Below are 22,511 nucleotides of genomic sequence, written 5' to 3' on the forward strand. Positions count from 1 at the left end.
CTACTGAACCACGACAGTCCATAAAATCTATTAAGTTATTGGCTTCATCCGTTGGCATATACACACTCACAGTTAGTACCGATATACTATTTAACATTATTCTTACAGCACAGATTTGGGGATTATCGCATTGAATGAGTGACACATTATCGAAAATGCTTTTCCGCCAAAGCTGTGCGACACTACCATAGGGCAAATTAATTCTATTTTCCGGTATTTTATTTTATGTTAAAACATTACTTTTATATATTATAGTCCAAAACACTTGTTTCATTTTACAAGCTTTAAATTTTAAATTTATTAATATAGGGTAAAAGCAATCAAGAGAAAATTCTATCTATGTTCCTTGCAGCCTTCCATGTTTTTCCGATCCTATCCATATTCCATCAGTGTGCGCGGGAATCTCGCACAAGATAGACGTATCCATAAATTTATTGGAAACTAGTACGATTCGATTTTTAAACTATAATGTTTGGCCAGTTAAAGTTTCAAAATAAATAAAATTAATCCAGTTAAATAATTTGAATTAAAATAGTTTTACTTTTTATTTATTTATGATAAAAAATCATTGTCTGTTTGATAGTTTAACCCTTAAGCTTCCATGAACCGAGTACATATTTGTAAAAAATGTATTAAAAACTTAATTTAAAAACTATTTTTAAATTTCGTATTTGCTCTTATAGTCAGTTGTGTGGTATTGTGATACTTGGATTTCTTTTTTTAGAGTTTTGCCTGGTTTGATTAATAAAAGATTCATTTATGAACTTTTAAATTTGGAAGCTATGGAATCGGAATCATATCTCCGTTTAAATGAGACATACGAAGACTTTTACAACAGATGTAATAATTTAACATACTTTGATTGTAGTGAAGAGGAAATGTTATGGTGGTTGATGGGTTCGCGTAGATTACCATTAAACGAAATCGTGCCGCTTAGTGTAGTACTCGTGGTTATATTTTTGACAGGGGTGGTAGGTAACGTGTGTGTATGTGTCGTAATTGTGCGAAATCCGGGGCTACACACCGCGACCAACTATTATTTATTCAGTTTGGCTGTAAGTGACTTATTGCTGCTCTTGTTTGGTGAGTATTTAAAAAAATATATTTATCTATGTACGACGCAAATGTGGTCCTTTATTGTTTAATGTTAGTGGAGGGTCACGTATCAGCTTATTACCCGATAATCGAGATATTTGGCAATTTGTACTCGACCGAATAACCCTGTTTAAGGGCAGAGCTTGGGGTTAATGATATTTAATAAGAATTTATTTATTTATTTTTAGGAAGACATACAGTTGCACAATACTTTATTTATTTATTTAAACAAAATATTATCACATTAATAATCATAAACCAATCAAATCTTTACAAATAATTCATTGTTGAGACGGCAACTAAAATAAAATTAATATTAAAAAATAATGTTATAATTTTAAGCAAAGGAGTACATATATACCATTGCTAGTTTTTGTGCGCAAACTGAAATCTGTCCTCTTAATGTTAATTTCTCCTCATATACGTTAACGGCTCCGGAGAACAATAGATCGCTTGCACATAAATTACAAATTATAAAAAGAAGCCGAGATGACTCAGTGGTAAGAACGCGTGAATCTTAACCGATGATTGTGGGTTCAAACCCGGGCAAGCACCACTGAATTTTCATGTCCTTAATTTGATATTATAATTAATCTCGTGCTTGACGGTGAAGGAAACATCGCGAGGAAACCTGCATGTGTTGAATATCACTGAAATTCTGCCACGTATGTATTCCACCAACCCGCATTGGAGTAGCGTGGTGAAATAAGCTCCAAAACTTCTCCTTAAACGAGAGAGGAGGCCTTAGCCCAGCCGTGGGACATTCACACGCTGTTACTGTGTGTTACATAAATTACTCTTGGTAAGCTCTCGAAACCATGTGTTGTCTTAAGTTAAACACTCAAATTGATTCAGCTCTCGTGAGGCATCAGTGACTTAATTCGAGGTTAAAGGGAGCGACTTTTAAAAGGTCAAAAGTACTTGCAAGATCTACTTTAAAAATGACTTTAACTTAATTTTAAGGGCAGATTATTAGGAGTTCGTATTTTGTTAAATATTCTATAAAATAATATTGACAATCCTTTCGTAGAAAAAAAAAAAATCTTTTTCCTTCTGCTCATTTTCGTTGTCATAATTATATGAAAAGTTTTCACGAAAAATAAGACTTATTTTTCCATGATCCTCCTTGAAGCTTAAAACTCAATTTGTGAAACGAAACATAATCCCCTTTGATTTTTATAATCTAAATATATACAAAGGAAGAATTCGACGTTCATTATTAGATACTGTATTGTAGTCGTTATGTATATAACTTGTAATATGTTTATATAAGCGTTGTGAAATAACAAAATGTCTGTTGAACCTACAGACAGAAACATTGTAATCAATTTTCATCGACCGCAGACTTTGCCAAATGTAAACATTTCATTCAAGATAATTATCATACATATTAAAATATAAACAATAGAAAACTTATACATAAATCTTTAAGGGGGATTCTTTTAGGTATCAGAACTAATAGTAATAAAAAACAAAAACTTAAGGACCAGTTTTTAACTGGTGGTAGGGCTTTGTACAAGCTCGTCTGGGTAGGTACCGCTCACTCATATATTCTTTAGCAAAACAGCAGTACTTAGTTATTGTTGTGTTCCGGGTTGAAGAGTGAATGAGCCAGTGTAACAGTGCACAAAGGTCTATAGGGATAACTCCTTAGTTTTTTTTTTTTTTTATAGAATAGGAAGGCGGACGAGCATATGGGCCACCTGATGGTAAGTGGTCACCAACGCTCTTAGACATTAGCATTGTAAGAAATGTCAACCATCGCTTACATATCCAATGCGCCACCAACCTTGGGAACTAAGATTTTATGTCCCTTGTGCCTGTAATTACACTGGCTCACTCACCCTTCAAACCGGAACACAACAATATCAAGTATTGCTGTTTTGCGGTAGAATATCTGATGAGTGGGTGGTACCTACCCAGACGAGCTTGCAAAAGTTTAGTTCTCATGGTTGGTGGCGCATTGGTAAGATGGTTAATATTTTTTACAATGCCAATGTCTATGGGCGTTGGTGATCACTTACCATCAAGTGGGCCATGTGCTAGTCCGCCTACCTATTCTATATGAAAAAAATATAATCTTTATAAAAAAATTAACTTCACTCCATAAAATTTTAAAACATAACATTGAAACGGAAAAGGCTTTCGATAAGCAAATGAAATAAATATGAAAAGATTTATTCCATGCGGGATGAAATTTGAGAATTGAATATTAACCGTAACTGATAACGACCGTGTGCTTTTTGTATTAAAAGGAAAATAAATAATTAAAGAATAATATATTAACTCCCGTATAATGTTTTTTGGATTGATCTGAAGAAAAATAAATAAATAATAAGCTTTATCTTTATACGAATGAAATGACAAATTTAAATATTTGTTAAGAAGTGATAATAGATAATGTTGTCGTAAGATAATTATATATTTTTATTATATATTCAATATATACAGGTAAAAATAAAAAATTACTACTGTAATTCAGGACTACGTGTAATGATGTCAAGAATGCTATCAGCATTTTCCCGTAAAATCGCAAATTCCTTGCGAAAAATGAACGAACTCTTGTGTCACCAGGGGTCGCTATATGACATTTTTTTTTTACACCAAGGTCTATGTGTTTCAAATGCAAACAACACGAATATCTTATTGATGTTGGTATCTGATATAAATAGACTTCGAAACTGTTTGACAGCTCACCATAAAAATTGACACATACATATATGTATAATTTTATGTTGGAAAAGGTTTTTTATACGATCCACTTTATTTAAGCTGTATACCGTTCAACAGACCGCCATTACTATTGATATTATTTATACACTGTCTTGACAAAGTCTATCGGGGTTAGCTATTATAATATAAATATAGAGACGTATATATGCGTCGGTACAAATGTAAAATTAATTTGATCTTGGAAGTAGATTACACAATATTACGCTCGTAATAAATATTAATAAAGTACTGAAATAATAATATTACTGATATAATAATAAGTAAGTTGATTGTTATTTAGTTATAAGATTTAAGCACTTACAAATATAAAGATGACAGATGGACCAAAGTTAGACGAACGACGATAAATCACAGAAAATTATGTCCCCATTTAAATTGTAAATTAAGATTTTAAGCTTAAAATGAACTATGGACAAAAGCAAGTAATCTATTTAAATATAGAAAGAAACGTGGCATGAATTGATTTATAATGTCCCCTGCGGAAGTCCCTGGTAGATACCAATGTACATTAAAAAAAAGAAAAAGGTATTAAAATTTATTTGGTTATCCAGTTATACTAGCTTATATTTTTCTATCAGACTGCTCATCGAATGACTTGATTAAAACATACTTTCAGCAAAGATCAAATTGATAAAATTGTCTACGTGAATAACCCTCCGCTGGTATTTTTGGTAACAGTCCATTGCAGAACGGAGAGAGTTACTATGCCCATTAGTCTAACCGGCACAATCGTCAGCGACTCGAGGGAACAATTATAGTGATGATGACAAAATGGACGCGCGAACTTTGGAAATGGTCTCATAGCTTTATGGAGATTTCTGATAGCAATTCATTGCCTGGGATTAAATGTAGGATACGCTCTTACATACCATGTCGTAATGCATTTAAATTATGTATAAACCTCTCTCTTCTCGTTTTTTGTAACTGCTTTTTTATTTAATATACTTGTTAATAAGCTTGTAGATCTCAAGATCCTTTCTTTCAATATTTTAAATTTCAATAAGAAGTAATTTGATTTTGTTGACACAAAATTCTCAGCAGCAGCATAATTTAAGTGTCACATAAATCCGTTGGTCATACGCTTTGCGCTTTGATAATAGCCGGTCCGCCTTGATCAAAATCATGAAGATATCAAGTATACATTATGTATACATCGGAGCTCTCATTACAATACAATACAAATTGGCTAAAAACGGTATCTCATATGTCCCTTGAAATAAACGGAAATGACTTGCAGTGTGCCTAGTGTTAGTTCCACAAAATTACTCTAATGACTTCACCATATACCGTACTTATCGACGTAACGTCAACGATTTCAAACAAGTAAAAAAAACTCGTACTATAGCCATGTTTAGACCACCTTTATAACTCGTTATAAAATGTCAAAATTACACACTTTCGTTACTCGTGTTTTTAAAACATGGATGTGAACAAAATAAATGTACTATTTTTAATGTGATTTCTACAAAATAATAATGTTTTTGCATCTATCTATATTTAGTATTTAGCTGCCTTGGCGGTAAGTAGGTTAGGACGCGTGAATATTAACCGACGATTGCGGTTTCAAACTCCGGCAAGGATCACTTAGATTTTATTTACTCTGTTTAAAATTCATATTTAATGCATACTTTTAGTTTTTATATTTTTAAAAGAATTTACTAGTTTTCTTTGTTATTTATTTATAAGACTTAATTTTTTACAACTAGACAGACATTTGTTATAAAACTTTGATTTGTTTTTGATTGAATTGATTGAATTTTGTTTGTTGTTTGTATTTATGTTAGACTCTCTATGTTCTCTATGTACTATGTTCTCACTGGTGGTAGGGCTTTGTGCAAGCTCGTCTGGGTAGGTACCACCCACTCATCAGATATTCTACCGCAAAACAGCAGTACTTGGTATTGTTGTGTTCCGGTTTGAAGGGTGAGGGAGCCAGTGTAATTACAGGCACAAGGGACATAACATCTTAGTTCCCAAGGTTGGTGGCGCATTGGTGATGTAAGCGATGGTTAACATTTCTTACAATGCCAATGTCTATGGGCGTTGGTGACCACTTACCATCAGGTGGCCCATATGTTCGTCCGCCTTCCTATTCTATAAAAAAAAAGAAAAAGAAAAGACATCGAGTTACTGTTTTCTTAATATGCAAGCACAATAGTAATTCATGTTTTAATTATTTACGTAATTTTAATATGATAAATATGTAAATAAACTGTAATGTGTATCTAAGCTAAGTAAATTTATTAAAGTAGAATTATTAACACACTATTTTTATTATAAATTTATAAGCATAATCAGAGGAAGAAAATTTGTTTCATTCATTACCGACAGCATTGTCATATGAAATTATTAATTACCTTACATCGAAATAAAATTATTCGATCCGTATACATTTTACATATTTAAAAATTATTAATTTGTATAATTATTAATATTTTTTAATATAAATTATTATATTTTTTTTATATAGGTCTTCATATAAATAGATTGTTTCTCGCAAGATCTTCGATTTTACTCGAAATATTAGATTCAAGCACCAATGAGAGTCATATATATACATATATAAGGAATACATATACATATATACATAATAAATACATATACATACATACATGTAGAAGGAAGTAACCTTCCTATTCTATAAAAAAAAAGTCTCTATTGTATCTCCTACTGTATTGTAAATTAAAAAATAAATAACCTCAAAAAAATAAAAAAATAAACTTGTTTATTGGCCTATAAATTTTATTCTAAATACCTAGTTATATTTTAAGTTTTAACCGTTGTCGCGGGGACAGCAATTTCAAATCAATCGGACCTGTGAAAGTTGGTAAGCCACTTTTCAAGTAAGAAATAAGGTAATGATCTTTAAGCGCCTGCATAGATCTTCAGAATCACATCAGGGCTTAAGCAGAACAAACACACAGCTACACACGTTAAACTTATAACACCCTTTTTTACGCGGTTTTAGGCGCCGTAATACCCAGTAAAAACCAGCGGTACCCACTTCGTCTGGTCGGGGGACGTCACGGGATAACTTGTCCATACTACTGTGCTGACCGTGCCGCCCCAAACGTAACCTTTGGGTTGCAATCACTAATAATACAATATATCTAAATACGCCATAAGATACTATACGTCAAAGTACAAAAAAAACAAGATAATAGTAATTATCTTTATCGTTAATACTGTAAAGCAAAAACAAGTATTCATCAATCTATTTATTTTAAAACATCTGTCAGAAAAATAGAAGTCGGGAAAATTATTCTAATTCATCAGTTGACAAAGGTGTCATGGTAATAGAGAAATTGGCTTACACAGCCTGTGATCTACGAGTATTTAATTTTTGAGATTTGAATTACAATTAATGTCCTCTAGACCAATTTCGGTCACGGTGGCCACTCACAAGGGAGACTAGCCAACTGCGCAGGACATATTGTGCACAAGTGTCACTCTCTTTTCCCCCATTCTCATACGGATACCCACACGACAGACGGAAAATTCCCCACGACTGGAAAGAGTTCAAGCACAGAGTTCACGTGCTTTTCGAGGCACGGGAGTGTAAGCACCAGACTACGGGCACGGCTGCTACTGAGAATTTTACGGCAGAAAATTCCAATAACTTTTTAAAATTTTATTAAATAGATGGAACAAATAAAAATTCAAACGGTGACATGTTATACCCAAGTTCTGACAGCGTTACGTGTTTCAAACGTGATTATTGACTACATTTCTTCTAGAATATTTTTCTAGAAAAGCTATTATAATACTATTAAAAAAACAATTTAACCTTATTGGATAACATTTGTTTTTCTTACTAAATGCTATAAAACTTTATAATATTGTTGATGGGGGTAAACAAGATATAAAATACTTTGAGCGCCTATTTACTACATTATATTTCTATTTGTGCGACTCTCTGTGAAGCAAAGATCAACAGAAGTCATATCGATGAGTTTATCGACTTCGTTCTTATAGGATGAAGGTCATTTGTTGATCTTTGTATACCGACTATACAAAAGTATTTGACATAAATTCTCATACTTATGATAACATTATAAATGCGAATGGAACACAGTCTGTTTACCTTATTACGGCTGAACCACTAAACCGAGCATGCTGAAATAAGACAAAAAGCTAGTCCAGCACATGGAAAAGGATTTTCTTTTACGAAATGCGTTAATTCGCCACTGACACATATTTGTTTGTATGGAATGATAAGTATTACTGATAATAACGTAATCAGTAACATTGCTTAGCAGGACCTGTAAAGTTTGAATGTGGGTGAGTAAAGCATTTATGTAATTATTTTTAAAATGACTATAATATTTATTTTTGATAACGCGTGTTATCGAATTTTGAAAGAATTAATGATTTACAATAATGTCGAATGAATTACAAATGTGTAGACGTAATAAATAAAACCACGTCAAAATATAATACAGTACTTAGTAGTTTTAAACTAAGTATTTTACTGGTGGTAGAGCTTTGTGTAAGCCCGTCTGAGTAGGTACCAACCACTCATCAGATATTCTACCGCAAAACAGCAGTACTTGGTATTATTGTGTTCCGGTTTTAAGGGTGAGTGAGCCAGTGTAATTACAGGCACAAGGGACATAACATCTTAGTTCCCAAGGTTGGTGGCGCATTGGCGATATAAGCGATGGTTAACATTTCTTACAATGCCAATGTCTATGGGCGTTGGTGACCACTTACCATCAGGTGGCCTATATGCTCGCCGCCTTCCTATACTATAAATAAAATTTAAGCAACGATATCCTTAAAAATATGGAACAATCATCGTGCCATGCGATTTCCTCGCTTTGTTAAAGTCCGTTTTTGTATATCAAAAAGAATGTTTGATATATTTTCTGTGTTGGAAGAGCAGGGTTGGTTGTCATTTGGTTATCATAACCATTGGTCTTAGTTTAATGATACTTAAAGTAAAATAAAAGTAAAGTAACAGACTTTAAATATCACATTGCTGGTCTAATTTTCTTTCTCCTTTTTGAGTTTGTAGTACACGTGGCAGATTGTCATCCGTAACATATAAGTTTCGACTTTATCGACAAATATAAGTTCCGACATCGACCATCGGCTGAGATTTTAAGATTCTTTAATCCATCTAGGTCATCACGGTTCTAAAGTTACTTGACTTTACTTAAAATATAGTGCAGCATTAATATATTTTGATACCAAGATTTTACTATAGACTTTTAAAGAAAAATGACTCCTATCAACAAACAAACTAAGATACGGCTTAAAGAGCTCACTTTGCATATCAAGTTTGCAAGGGAATAGCTTGTTTTAGGCCAATAAACTGGGTGTCAAACTATTTTCATTAAACTTATTCAGGTCTAGATTTTTGCTCAAATAGAACTAAATCAACCAGCTCTCATATCCTCCAGCTCCTCGTTAATTAACGTAATAATATATCTATCTAATCGTAAACATTTTTCAAAAAAAATATTAACATTAATTCCTTAATAAATCGTTCTCAACCGACAAATTGCTTGACCTCAAGATCAAAAGTTCTGATTTACCGATTCAATGGTATTTATCAAACGAGTTTTTTTCGGTGGTATCGAAGGGCGCTCGTTATCAGGGGACTGCTACTGGCTGAATGATGATGAGGTATATTTAAATCATTCAACTAAGAGCCCATAAATCTTTCTCCGCTGTCTTTGGTTTGAAGTTTATTTTTCCAAGTAACTGGAATCTGCCATCTGCCACAGCGGCCAATTTCAAGTGAGATTAGTCAAGTAAGCAGGACATATTATATAGTACACAAGTGTGTGCGCAAATACAGTTCTCTCTATTCACTCACTCTCATAATCCTATAGGACGGCAGTTCGAAACGTCCGGAAAGAGTTCAAACGCAGGACCAATTACTTTCAGAGGGACAAGTGCACATTCGTCTTCCGGTCTCTTGGTTGCTACTGTGAATATACGACAAAAAGAATCAATAAATTTTATCAGCCTGCCTTGGCATTTGAACCCAAGATCTGCGGCCTTATCTAGCCTCTAAACTAAGGGGCTGTCAACATTTATGTATTTTATTATAGGATTAAAAAATGGATAGATTGATTTATAATAGTTTCATTGATCTTGAGTAAGTCAAACTGTCCGTACGCTAAAACATAGGTCGTGAAATCGTCAAGGACAATGTAAAAAATGTTTCAATGTTGGCCAATAAAAAGGCTTGCTGTAACAAATTTCCATTCGAATGGAAAACGAAAAACGACCCAGACGACGTGTACAGCGATTTAATTTTACATGGTATACGTGTATTTATATTATAAAGAAAGTATTTATATAGTTTTTTTTTGTAGTATAGATAGGCGGACGAGTATATGGGCCAACTGATAGTAGTCCAGCTTGCATAAAGCCCTACCATCAGTAAAAGTCGAACGTGTTTATCTTAGTTTAATACCTGTTAATTTAATTGAAAAAAAAAACTTTTGGGCTAAAATAATACATTTATTGAGAAAGGTTATAAGCTATATAACATCTCGCTATAACCTACGGAGCAACGATGGAACGGCTATTTATACATAAAATAAAAAATGACCTATTATATGACGTTTCAGAATTATCCGAAAAGAACCGACAAGAAACTCTTTAGTTGCTCTTTTTTACCAATTAATTAGCGTGTTCATAAAACACAACCAAATATACTATATATATCCTGTCAGATAACTTCAACGTTTTTTAATATCTTTATTATTTTGTATTAATGTGAATTATTCATTAATGATTTTAAGGATAATATTTTTTTTTCTTAATTGTAAAGGTCAATACTTGCGAAATTTTACTACAGACAGGAATATCATACCCCGGTAAAGCGTTACTGACTTTACGGAATATGAAACTTTGTGCTTAACATAAAATAAAACGAACGACTTCCTCTTTCGTTATGTTTTCTCATCTCAAAGTTATCAAAAACAATCTGATGATATTAAATAAGAATCTTACCTTCATCAGGCTTAATTAGCAAAACCAATAACTCGTTATTACTTCGAACGTACAAGTAGAAATACTTTATAAATAGAGCTTTTGAGAGTAATTGTTATTTGTTCGTTAATTTTATTAGTAACTTCATTAGTTTAGGCTTCGTAAGTAAGCAATGAGTTACTCGAATTATATTGAATGAATGAGTGAACAAAATATATCAAAACCAATCACATCTGTCCCTCGGAAGTGTACATGTGTAATTGCTTTTTGTACAGAAAGATTGCCTCAAATATTGTTTAATTTAAATATCATTTGAAAACATTATTATTGTTATTTAGCGATACATAATTCACGTGAGTTTACATGCAATTTTATCGAAAAACATTTTAAAAGTATTTACAACTTACTGTATTATGATTATTCACCATGTAAGTATTTATTTTATATATATTTCATTTAATACTCGAACGTTGACTCCACGAGATCGCTTTTTGGTCTAATTCCTATTTTTATAATTAAAAAAGACTAGTTTTTTGTTGTATATTATCTTTGTTTATAATGTTGCGTGTACAATAAAGAGTAAGTTACTAAATTTGTAATATTTGCTGTTTAGGATTACTGCAAACATTTAAAAACCCATATAGCCTTGTTTATTCTATCAACTTACTAGATTTTATTATCAATAAAATTATTATATATGCTACCGAATAATAATAGAACGTGAGTTTATAATAAATATATCCAGATTGTAATTGTTTTTATTATGGGCCAATTTGGGTTAAATTATAAACACACAATACCAACCGAAACTAAAAATTATAAACTATGAAAACTATATGCGTTTTATTGTAAAATAAATCAAATGTTTATAATCTGTCTCGATTGACTAAAATAGTCCTTACAAAGAACGGTGATTTATGCATAATGAAAATAAAACCATATATATATACACATATATATATATATATATATATATATATATATGTAATGTAAAAATAAAACTTTATATATATATATATATCATATATATATATATAGTTTTATTTTTACCATTTTAGCTTTAGGAAAAATTGTTATATTAAATCAAATAGCCTGATGAATTGATGGAATTAGCTTTCAAGTTTTTATAGGAAAATTATTTGAATAGTTCATAATAAATGCTTGTATTCGATGAATAAACGTTTTAATATAAATTACTAAGTTATTTTTACTTAACTAAATTAAAATAATTAGTTTAAAATTGTTTTCTCTCTTTCTTTCATCACTGTTTAGACATTCGAAAGAATAAGACACAACATTGTTTAAATAACCACACCTAGATGTTGTTTACGATTTATGATTTATGATGTTGTTTACTGATGATATTATGTGTGTAACTAGAATTTTATATTTGTATCTCAATCGACGGTACATATTGGACGACAAATTGCTACTAAGTGTATACAAATTGCAAAAAGTAGATTTGAAAAATGACAAAGGAACGTTATTTAGATATGCTACGATATCATGTTTTTTTTATAGAATAGGAAGGCGGACGAGCATATGGGCCACCTGATGGTAAGTGGTCACCAAACGCCCTTAGACATTGGCATTGTAAGAAATGTTAACCATCGCTTACATCACCAATGCGCCACCAACCTTGGGAACTAAGATGTTATGTCCCTTGTGCCTGTAATTACACTGGCTCACTCACCCTTCAAACCGGAACACAACAATACCAAGTATTGCTGTTTGCGGTAGAATATCTGATAAGTGGGTGGTACCTACCCAGACGAGCTTGCACAAATCTCTACCACCAGTGAAAATGAGTTATCAAACTAAACATATATCGATACGATATACGAATAATATCAATTTTCGATTGTTTTTTTTTATACGTAAGATCGTATATGAATACAGATACAAAAAATAGGATTTAAATTTATAGGTAAGAATACCACGTGACTATAACTGTATAAATATTAAAATATTGACCAATGTAATTGATATGTAAATAATACTACTGTATATAATATTGATAATATAAGTTATTGGGATTGTTTCTTTTAGCGATTTAATGTCAATATCGATCAGTTAATAGTCGGACAGTTTGTTTAAAACGCAAATTATTTTAAGGAGAAATTATTGATGCATAAAATAATAAGTCGTTTATTGAAGGAGGATACAGAAATTTTGTGGTCGTATGACCACAAAAATTTTATGCGGAAGTATTCAATTAAATCACTTAGCTTTCTCTTTATAACATGTAATCAAGCATGTTTATATATTGTATAATCCAAATTGATAACGGGTGAAACTGCAAACAGCTAAACTGTATAAATAATAAATGTGCGAGGAAGATTTCTCACGTCTGAGTAGCATAACTAGAGTATACTCTACTTAAGATGACGTATAATAAGACCAAAATTTCATATTTCACTCGCGCGTCCTTAGCCTTCTTATATATCGCGGATACGCGATCTTATTTCTATGCTGATTCTATCTGCAATGTATATTTAATTTCGATTTTTTTCTTAATCCTTATCTTTCTCGCTAGAAAAACACATTGACGCGTTTCCCCCACATGAAGTGGAGGGGTAAGTGGGACTCAGCGGCGCTGAGTGCACCAGAATACCCATTAAAATACCAGCGGTACTCAAAGCGTCTATTGTGGGGGATCACGGAATCGCTTACGCATGATTGTTTCTTGTTGTCTATGCTGTACAAATTATTCCGAAGAGTGTTCATTTTAATTAGATTTTTATAAAAGGCAATAACAATTTTTTCGTAGTATTCTCGACTACGATTTTAGACGCAAACATATTATGTTTCAAGTACTCTTGACATGCGAATGATATCTATTGTGAAAAGAAAATGAAATAAGCGGCAAATCTTGAATATGCTTTATATTAAAGTTATGGAAAGGGATTTACAAAAAAACGCCAATGTCTGCGCTTGTTTATATCTAAATATAATTAATTTGTTCCGCCCAAGACTACGCCCGCAAGCATCTGGAGGACGGCAGTTGTGCAGGTACTCCTGTGTCTTTTCCCGTATCCCTTATAACATGAGAAATTTCAAGGTAATCGGTTGAGTAATTAAGATATCAGCAACGTAACAAACAAACTCAATTTCGTATTTATAATATTACTTCAAATAGGATTATACCTACATTATTTATCTCAATAACGTAAAGAATTACGAGAAAAAATGTGAAAATTGAAGAGTACTTCGTGATACTTTTCTATGACGCACATTTCATGTTTTTAATCAATAATACATATGCGTATGAAAAACATTTTATTTTACTCAACAATCGACGGAATAACTAATTAATTGTTATTACGTCTATTAGGCTTTTATTGACCCAGAAAACATTATCTTAATACTTAATTCTCTCTGGCAAAATTAAGTCGAAAGAATAGCAATTTAGCTCTGTTAATTGGTACAGAAGATATGTGTATATAGCAATAGGTACAGATTAAATATTGATAGCGTGGTTCAGGCTTGCCACACTTGAAATATTATCACGTAAAAACTACAAAGAATGGGATAATGAACACATAAATATAACGTTAACATGAATATAAATAGTTCATTGAAAATATAAATAGACAGCACTTTATTCTAGAAATTACAACTAAATTACTTGAGTCACCAACGCCCATAGACATTGGCATTGTAAGAAATGTTAACCATCGCTTACATCGCCAATGCGCCACCAACCTTGGGAACTAACCCTTCGAACCGAAACAGAACACTACTAAGTACAGCTGTTTTGCGGTAGAATATCTGATGAGTGGGTGGTACCTTCCCAGACGAGCTTGCACAAAGCCCTACCAGTACACCTGAACCGGTCCGTGTGAGTGGGAGCCTGGTAATCTGTAAAATAGTTATAACTAGTATGGACCAGTCTCTCACAGAGGAATGTGAACATTGTAAACGGTTTTATAGTACAGGTTAATTAATTACCTGTATTTTTCCTATGTATTGTAAATTATAAATATCATTTATTTCATATCTTCAATACTACTAATGGTATAGTTTATCGAAGTTTCGTATACACTGTCATGGGGTTCTCGTGTGTATGGGGTTCGTTCCACCAAGACTGTCACATTATTAAAACTTGTCATAAAGATTATAAAATTTTATTTATAAAATTTACAACATAAAAATCAGGGGGTGGGCCGTTGACAGTATCTGGTCAATTAAGTTAACATTAATACAATAAAATATTATAAGTGAGTAAGCTGTAAGTGAGTTGGCATCGGTTAAAATTAAGTGATAGATTTAAATAGATAAACAGGATATTGTAAACCCTGAACGCATTGTCACAATGAGCGAGTAAATAAATAAAAACAGTGCGAAGCAGCAAAAAGCACCAGCAGCAACAGCAGGCCACCGGACAAGCAGCCTCTCCTCCATAAAACAGCAGAGCCTCCAACAGCTCTAAATCAGCAATAATTCCTCGGTTGAGTCCACCGAAAAATATTATATTACTTTGTAATGCATTATACAAAGTATATATAAAATTATAGAAAAATAAACACTCCCTGTGAACAAAACAACTTATTACATATCTGACACGAACACTAAGAAGATCCTAAGAATGCCCTAGACACAAGTACAAAGAAAAAAAAGTTAATAAAACCAAGTAATAACCTAGACAATTGAGGTTATTAAAGTTAACTTTTAAAGTGTCAGAATATGGAAAATTATTGCTTAATTAGCAATAAAATAATATTAGAAAGCAAGAACTATATTTAAATTAATGAAACAAAGCTTTTAAGCAATTCGAATCACATTAGGATTCGACCCAGGTCACCCAGTACATTGACAGTCTATGTTCAGTTTTTGAATAAAATATGAACAAATTGATAAAAATAAATATCGAGCCACGTAACATATTGACTATTGAATGTAATTTATGTATCAACTCACCTCAGAAGTGTTTAAATATGTAGAAATAAAACAATATATGACATATCGCAAGTGGCACGGTTTTGATGCAAAGATTGGAACTGGTGACTAACATTTCTAACCTACTGAAAATACCAAATAAATAGTTTAGCTGTAAACCGTTACAGAAAGACAGACTTATTTATAAGAGTTACTTTCGCATTTATACTATGAGTTTAGATAAATACATATGGTTAAGATTTAAATTATATTAGTCAAAGTCAAAGTCAAAAATCTTTATTCAATATAGAAGTGTTACAATTTTTTATTGATTGTCATAAATCTACCACCGGTTCGGAAATAAATACCTCAGACCTGAGAAGAATCGGCGAAAGAAACTCAGCGGGTTTTTTTTATATCTCATTTCTTTACAAGAAGTGCAATACATATACAACACTAGCCAAATTATATATACCTTTTTTTAATTTGAGATAACCTGGAGGCGATCGTTTCATCCCCAGGGTGTGCAATCATTTAAAAAGTCATGTGTAATATCCTTTAGCACACAAACGTTCCTTAACGATTCTTTTAAATTTCACAATTTAATATTTTTGAACGTTTTCTGGGATCCTGTTGTAAAAGCGTATACATTGTCCCATAAAAGACTTACTAACCCTGTGTAATCTGGTAATAATGGTTGTAAGTTTATACTTGTTCCTGGTGTTAACAGTATGTACGTCACAATATTTTGGAAAATCTTTTATGTTTTTTCGTACATACATAACATTATCAAATATATATTGAGAAGCGACAGTCATTATTTTAATTTCTTTAAATTTACATCTAAGTGAATCTTTAGGGCCCAGGTTATAAATTGCACGAATAGCCCTCTTTTGCAGTACAAAAATCGTATTAATATCGGCTGCATTACCCCAGAGTAGAATGCCATAAGACATTATACTGTGGAAATAACTAAAATACACTAGGCGAGCCGTATCTACATCACTCAACATTCTAATTTTTTTTACTGCGAAAGCTGCAGAGCCGAGTCTTTTTGCCAATTTATTAATATGAGGGCCCCATTGAAGCTTAGAATCTATGGTGATACCAAGAAATTCTGTTGCTTCTACAGCATTTAAAGCTTCCCCATTTAAAAGTACATTCGTTTTTACAAATTTCACGTTGGGAGTACTGAATTTAATACATTTTGACTTTTTACTGTTTAGTAAAGCTTAGTAAACCTACAAAACATTGTTTAATGTCTTTATATGATAATAGTATGTTTTCTAAATTTTCTTTTTAATTGTAAGCGTACTGGTAGGTGGGCCAACTGATGTTACAATGATAAAGACTATTAACCATACTTTACATCGCCAACGAGAGAAAACCTTGGGCATGCAAATATTATATCTATGTAGTTACACTAGCTCATTCACCCTTCTAACCGAAAAGAAACAATACTCGGTATTGCTATTTGGCGATAGAATATGTAATGAGTGTATGGTTCCTACCTCAAAGGGTTTGATAAAGCCAAATTTAAAATTGTTAAATGACCTATGTATATTAACTTAAACAGCAGGAACATTTATAGAAAAAATAATATTATATGGTCCGTTTGGCTTAATAAATTCATAAAAGTTGGGTAATTAGAGTTAATTTGAAAGAGTTTTTACGACTACCTAATAAAAAACTTGTTATCTCAAGCAAACATCCACAGGCAGAGCCACGATTGTGGCTACTGCTTATTAAAGAAATACAGATATACGTATAAATAAATATACATACATACTACTTTTAATTTTTTTTAAACTATTTTAACCGTAAATAAAGTGAATAAACCACCAAGCCGCAATGGATCAGCGCGTTCATGTGAGTTCCATACCTATAAGACGCTATTTCTCAGTGGACGGTTATAGATTGTTATTCACCTTTTAATAAAATAGTATTAAAATTAAAATAAGAATTATGTGTAAACCGCCAATGCACCTGCAAGCTGTCCAGTGTTGCAGATGTCCATGGTGATGTTACTTGCGGCGGTGATAGTTACTTTCCAGGTGAGTCTAATGCCGGTTTACCCCCTCTTACATAAAAAAGTTAATTACCATTGAAGGCGAATATTTTATTCTTCATTCAAATTTCAACATTTGCTTGCCGTTATCGCATTTATTAAGAGTATACAGGTCGAAATTCCACAGAAAAAGTTCTGGCTACGGACGGCTGTTGCCTGACGCTCACCCTTCTTAAGAATGCTTATGTTGGTTGATTAGTTTTCCGCTACGCGTGGTTAATACGCTTATGTGATCGATCGATGAATGTGCTTATCATAAATTCCCTTAGTCCTACGATACCGCCGGGTGGATTATGGTAAACTATATTCCACTCGACCGGAAAATATAAAAAAATAATAATATATAGAGTATAATTTAAACTATTTTAATTTGTTATTTTAGTCTATTTTAGTTTTTTCTTCTTTTTTTTTTTTTATAGAATAGGAAGGTGGACGAGCATATGGGCCACCTAATGGTAAGTGGTCACCAAACGCCCTTAGACATTGGCATTCTAAGAAATGTCAACCATCGCTTATAGCCAATGCGCCACCAACCTTGGGAACTAAGATTTTATGTCCCTTGTGCCTGTAATTACACTGGCTCACTCACCCTTCAAACCGGAACACAACAATATCAAGTATTGCTGTTTTGCGGTAGAATATCTGATGAGTGGGTGGTACCTACCCAGACGGGCTTGCACAAAGCCCTACCACCAGTAACGAGTTAAAGTTTGTTACGACTTTGCTAAGCTACTAAACTGATTTTGAATAAATTTAGAATAAAGATGATCTTGAACCTAGAAAGGACACCTGACAAAAAGTAAGCGATCGAAAACTAATTAAAGATCATTTTCACTTTTTTTTAAATATCAAATACGTAGTGAAATTGGAAAATGGACCACCTTATTGTAAGCATTGCTGTTTGACGGTGAAATATTTGATGAGCGGTTGGTATTTAAGGAAATGAGCTGGCGCACACAGCCCCATCAAGTAAATGGTGGTAAATGTTTTGATATTTTAGTGCTTTAATGCATTTTGTTTTATTTTCTTAAACTATATTTTATAATATCTATCAATGTAAACGAGTTAGAGTATAATTACGAAACTTTATTTTTATCTATGCTTTTTTTTTATAAGTAGTATATTAATCCTCCTTTAAAGTACATAGTGTGCAGGCATTATTAGTACAGAAAAAAAACATACTTTATTGGGTGTCATTGTATTTTTTGTTTTCAAATTCACGTAAAAACTATTAATGTCGTAACTATGGTTGCTTTCGTGTAATTATATGAAGTTTCAGGATCAACTAAGACAGTAAAGTATGTAAACATATTACATTATATTTGGAGACATAACTTAGTATATAACATTGTCGGAGAGAAATTTTTTGTTGCTTCGTAAGTGAACGCTGCCAAACTAAACACATTTATACATGATAAATACATAATTTTCCTGGTGCAAAATCTGGATCTCAGTAATCCAATCTCTATAAGTAAATTAGTGGCTAAGTCAGCCTCTAAGAAAAAGTTGTTTTTTTTTTTATTTACGCTTATAAATAAATACAGTTGAGTCAATCTTGTTTCGTATTGATTATAGATTGCCTTGTTGGCTTAGTACCTAGCTTATAAGAGATCCCGAGATTCGTTTTAGCATTAAACTCCGTGTTGGGCCAATAAAAAAAAATGGCCCAACAATACAACACAATGGCGTCCCATAAACAATTGAAATGGTTTGATCTATTTTAGTTAATACAGTTTTACTAGGATTTTACATCTGGACAGTATGTGTATCAGTTTCGATGGTTAGTACATAAATTTCGTAATAGACAAACAACAGTAACCAACAGACCTATATCGCATATTTGTATTTTTTCTAACCAATATTTCTGTTTTGTAGACTTTATAGTAAGCACTCGTTTTTAAGGTGTCTCAATAAAATAGTTTATTATTTAATAGGTTGTAATATGATTTTATTACACACTATTTATGTGCAAATTAAATGATGTTTGCGCTCGATTCACTTTTTAATATTACAAGGGTTATAATTAAACTTCGGCGTATAAATAATTGCGTGTGTTTGTTACTTATTTGATTGAAACGGGCATTTGAATCAAAGTAATTTAACTTTTTATAAGAAGTCGCTGTAATCAATCGTAAATATAAACAAAACTGATATATTTACTTTTGTCTCTCTCTTCATTACATTTTAGAAAGGCAGACGAGTTAATAGACAATTTGAAGATAACTTGTGCTCAACTTTACCCTTAAGGATTGGTTCTGAAACTTTCTATTGAGTATTCAGTGTTGCTAAGCAAAGCATTATAAAATGCCAGTTAATATGTCATATGTCTCAAGTGTAGCAAACATCCAAGAGGTATCCCAGAGGTCAGAGTGATAGAAACATAAAAACCAATGTAAACAAAATGCAAGAAAATATTTTAACATTTCCTACAATATTCGACAGTATTGTACACAAACGTTTTCTCTTCGTCGTACGCGATATTTATCGGCTTAAATAAATTTAGTCCTTATAAAATCAAATACGTAATGGTTATAATTTTGAAACATGTTTAATCATATTATATAATATTATTGTTTTTAGTTTACATTTATAGTTATTTACATTGCCACGATCTCTCAAGATAACTGCTGTGTTGCTTTATGCAGTATTTTTTTTATTCGCCCTAATTGTCGTTTGTTTAATAATAATTTACGAGCCGGTTGGCGTGGCTGGTGGATGCTTGCCTTCCACGCAGAAGGTTGTGGGTTCGATTCCCGTCCAGGACAGCTATTTGTGTGCATGAACATGTCTGTTTGTCCTGAGTCTGGTTGTAATTATCTATATAAGTATGTATTTACAAAAGAAAAATACTATATGTAGTATATAAGTTGTCTGATTTCCATAAGGCCTGTACAAGCTTAATTTGAAATGTCCCAGGATATTATTATTGTTATTATAATTAATTTGTAATTGCAATATAATATTTATTCACATTAAAAGCCTAAAATAAAATTTGTCACTTTTCAATGGTCGATGTGCAATACGATTACTTTACGATTTGTATAATACCCGTCAATAAAGACGGGTATTATACAAATAGTAACTGTGTGGAATGGTGGCAAGAATGCTAGCAGTATTTCCCATTTGAATCGCAATTCCGACTCTCTGGGTGAAAAATGAACCACACACCAGTAGAGGCAATGAGGAGTGTAATATTTTTGATGAAAGTTTTTGCACTCTTACTCCAAGGTCCAAGAGTATCAACTGCAAACGGAACAAACATATAATTTGTAATAATTATTTTAATTATAGCATCGGTAACAAAAAAAAAACATTATACGGGTTTGGAAATTTAGAAAACAACGGCTACAATAGTTCTAAGAGAAAACTTGTTCAAACTAAAATAGAGGCTTGTGTGCGTTCCAACCCTTATCAACGATTTTATAGTTCAATTTCTGAAAGTCTGGTCAAAATTATTTAATTAACAGTACGGTTTATTAAACGGCGTCGTCAAAATCAATTTGACTTTCTGAAATGTACTCGTAACAGCCTTTGAATGTCCCAATGCTGGGCTAAGGCCTCCTCTCCCTTTTGGAGGAGAAGGTTTGGAGCTTATTCCACCACGCTGCTCAATGCGGGTTGGTAGAATACACAGTGGTAGAATTTCAGTTAAATTAGACACATGCATGTTTCCTCACGTGGTTTTCCTTCACCGTAAAGCACGAGATGAATTATGATCAGAAATTAAGCACATGAAAATTCAGTGGTGCTTGCCCGGGTTTGGCACCAAGATCATTGGTTAAGATTCACGAGCTCTTACCACTGAGCCATCTCGGCATTTCTGAAATGTTGATTAGAGAGAAAATATTAAAAGATATTCGACAAAGACATGATAAATTCTTTATTTAAAAAAATTGTATGAAAACAGCATCCCGTGGTATTAAATTGTTGTTCTGTACATACAAATGGTTAATTTATTCGACCCCTGTCAAAGTTCCTGTTTCTCGAAGAAACGCAGATGCTTGACATGCGTTACATTGTACGCATAAAGGCTAATCATAAAGGCTAATTATTTACAGTTTTTTAATGTATGTATATTTATTTAGAATTAAAAACATGAAAGTAATAGATAAGATTCTATTAGTGTTTAATACACTCGATGTTTGCCACTCCGATGTTTGCCACGAATTCAAATGTATAGAATTCTGATTATTGTCACTAGATGGCGCTGTTTTCATTGTATACAAATTGCAGTTAAGGTCAACGCTATCGAATAAGTTAAAAACTCGCAATAGACGCACCGATCATTGCTTGCGAATTGGTTAAGAATGTACCAACCCGCATTGGAGCAGCGTGGAGGCCTTAGCCCAGCAGTGGGACATTAACAGGCTGTTACTGTATAAATTGCCACCTGTGCTTCAACACTGTGGATACAAACATATTGTGTGTTTATTACAATTTACAATACAAACTCTACACGCAACATGAAACCCGTGTAATCTAAGCCTGTATAGCTTAAAAGCTCTTATTGTATGATGTAATCGTAGTTTGTCGAAATAGTTAAATATTTCTATTTTAGTATTCAAAGTCTTGCACAACTAATTGATTAAATATTACACCTATTTACAATAACAACAATAATAACAACAACATTACTAATATACAACATTTTCGATAATTGAAGAGTAAATAGACTATCCGTTTGTGTCTGAAATGAATAACAATGTCAGATGAACAATATAAGGTCCTCCAGACCGATTTCGGCCACGGCGGCCAATCTCGAGAGAGATTAGCCAACTGCGCAGGA

The 22,511-nt window shown here is 32.4% G+C and overlaps 1 protein-coding gene across 1 annotated transcript in view; it reads left to right on the forward strand.

Moving 5' to 3' along the window:
• Window positions 1-782: 782 nt before the first annotated feature.
• Window positions 783-22,511, forward strand: part of LOC126776867 (neuropeptides capa receptor-like) — a 72,477-nt gene continuing 50,748 nt past the window's right edge. The window contains exon 1 of the mRNA XM_050499714.1: window positions 783-1,083. Within this exon, the coding sequence (XP_050355671.1) occupies window positions 783-1,083 (301 nt within the window). The remainder of the gene's footprint in view (window positions 1,084-22,511) is intronic.

This window comes from Nymphalis io, chromosome 21 (genome assembly GCF_905147045.1).
Source record: "Nymphalis io chromosome 21, ilAglIoxx1.1, whole genome shotgun sequence".
Lineage (NCBI taxonomy): Eukaryota > Metazoa > Arthropoda > Insecta > Lepidoptera > Nymphalidae > Nymphalis > Nymphalis io.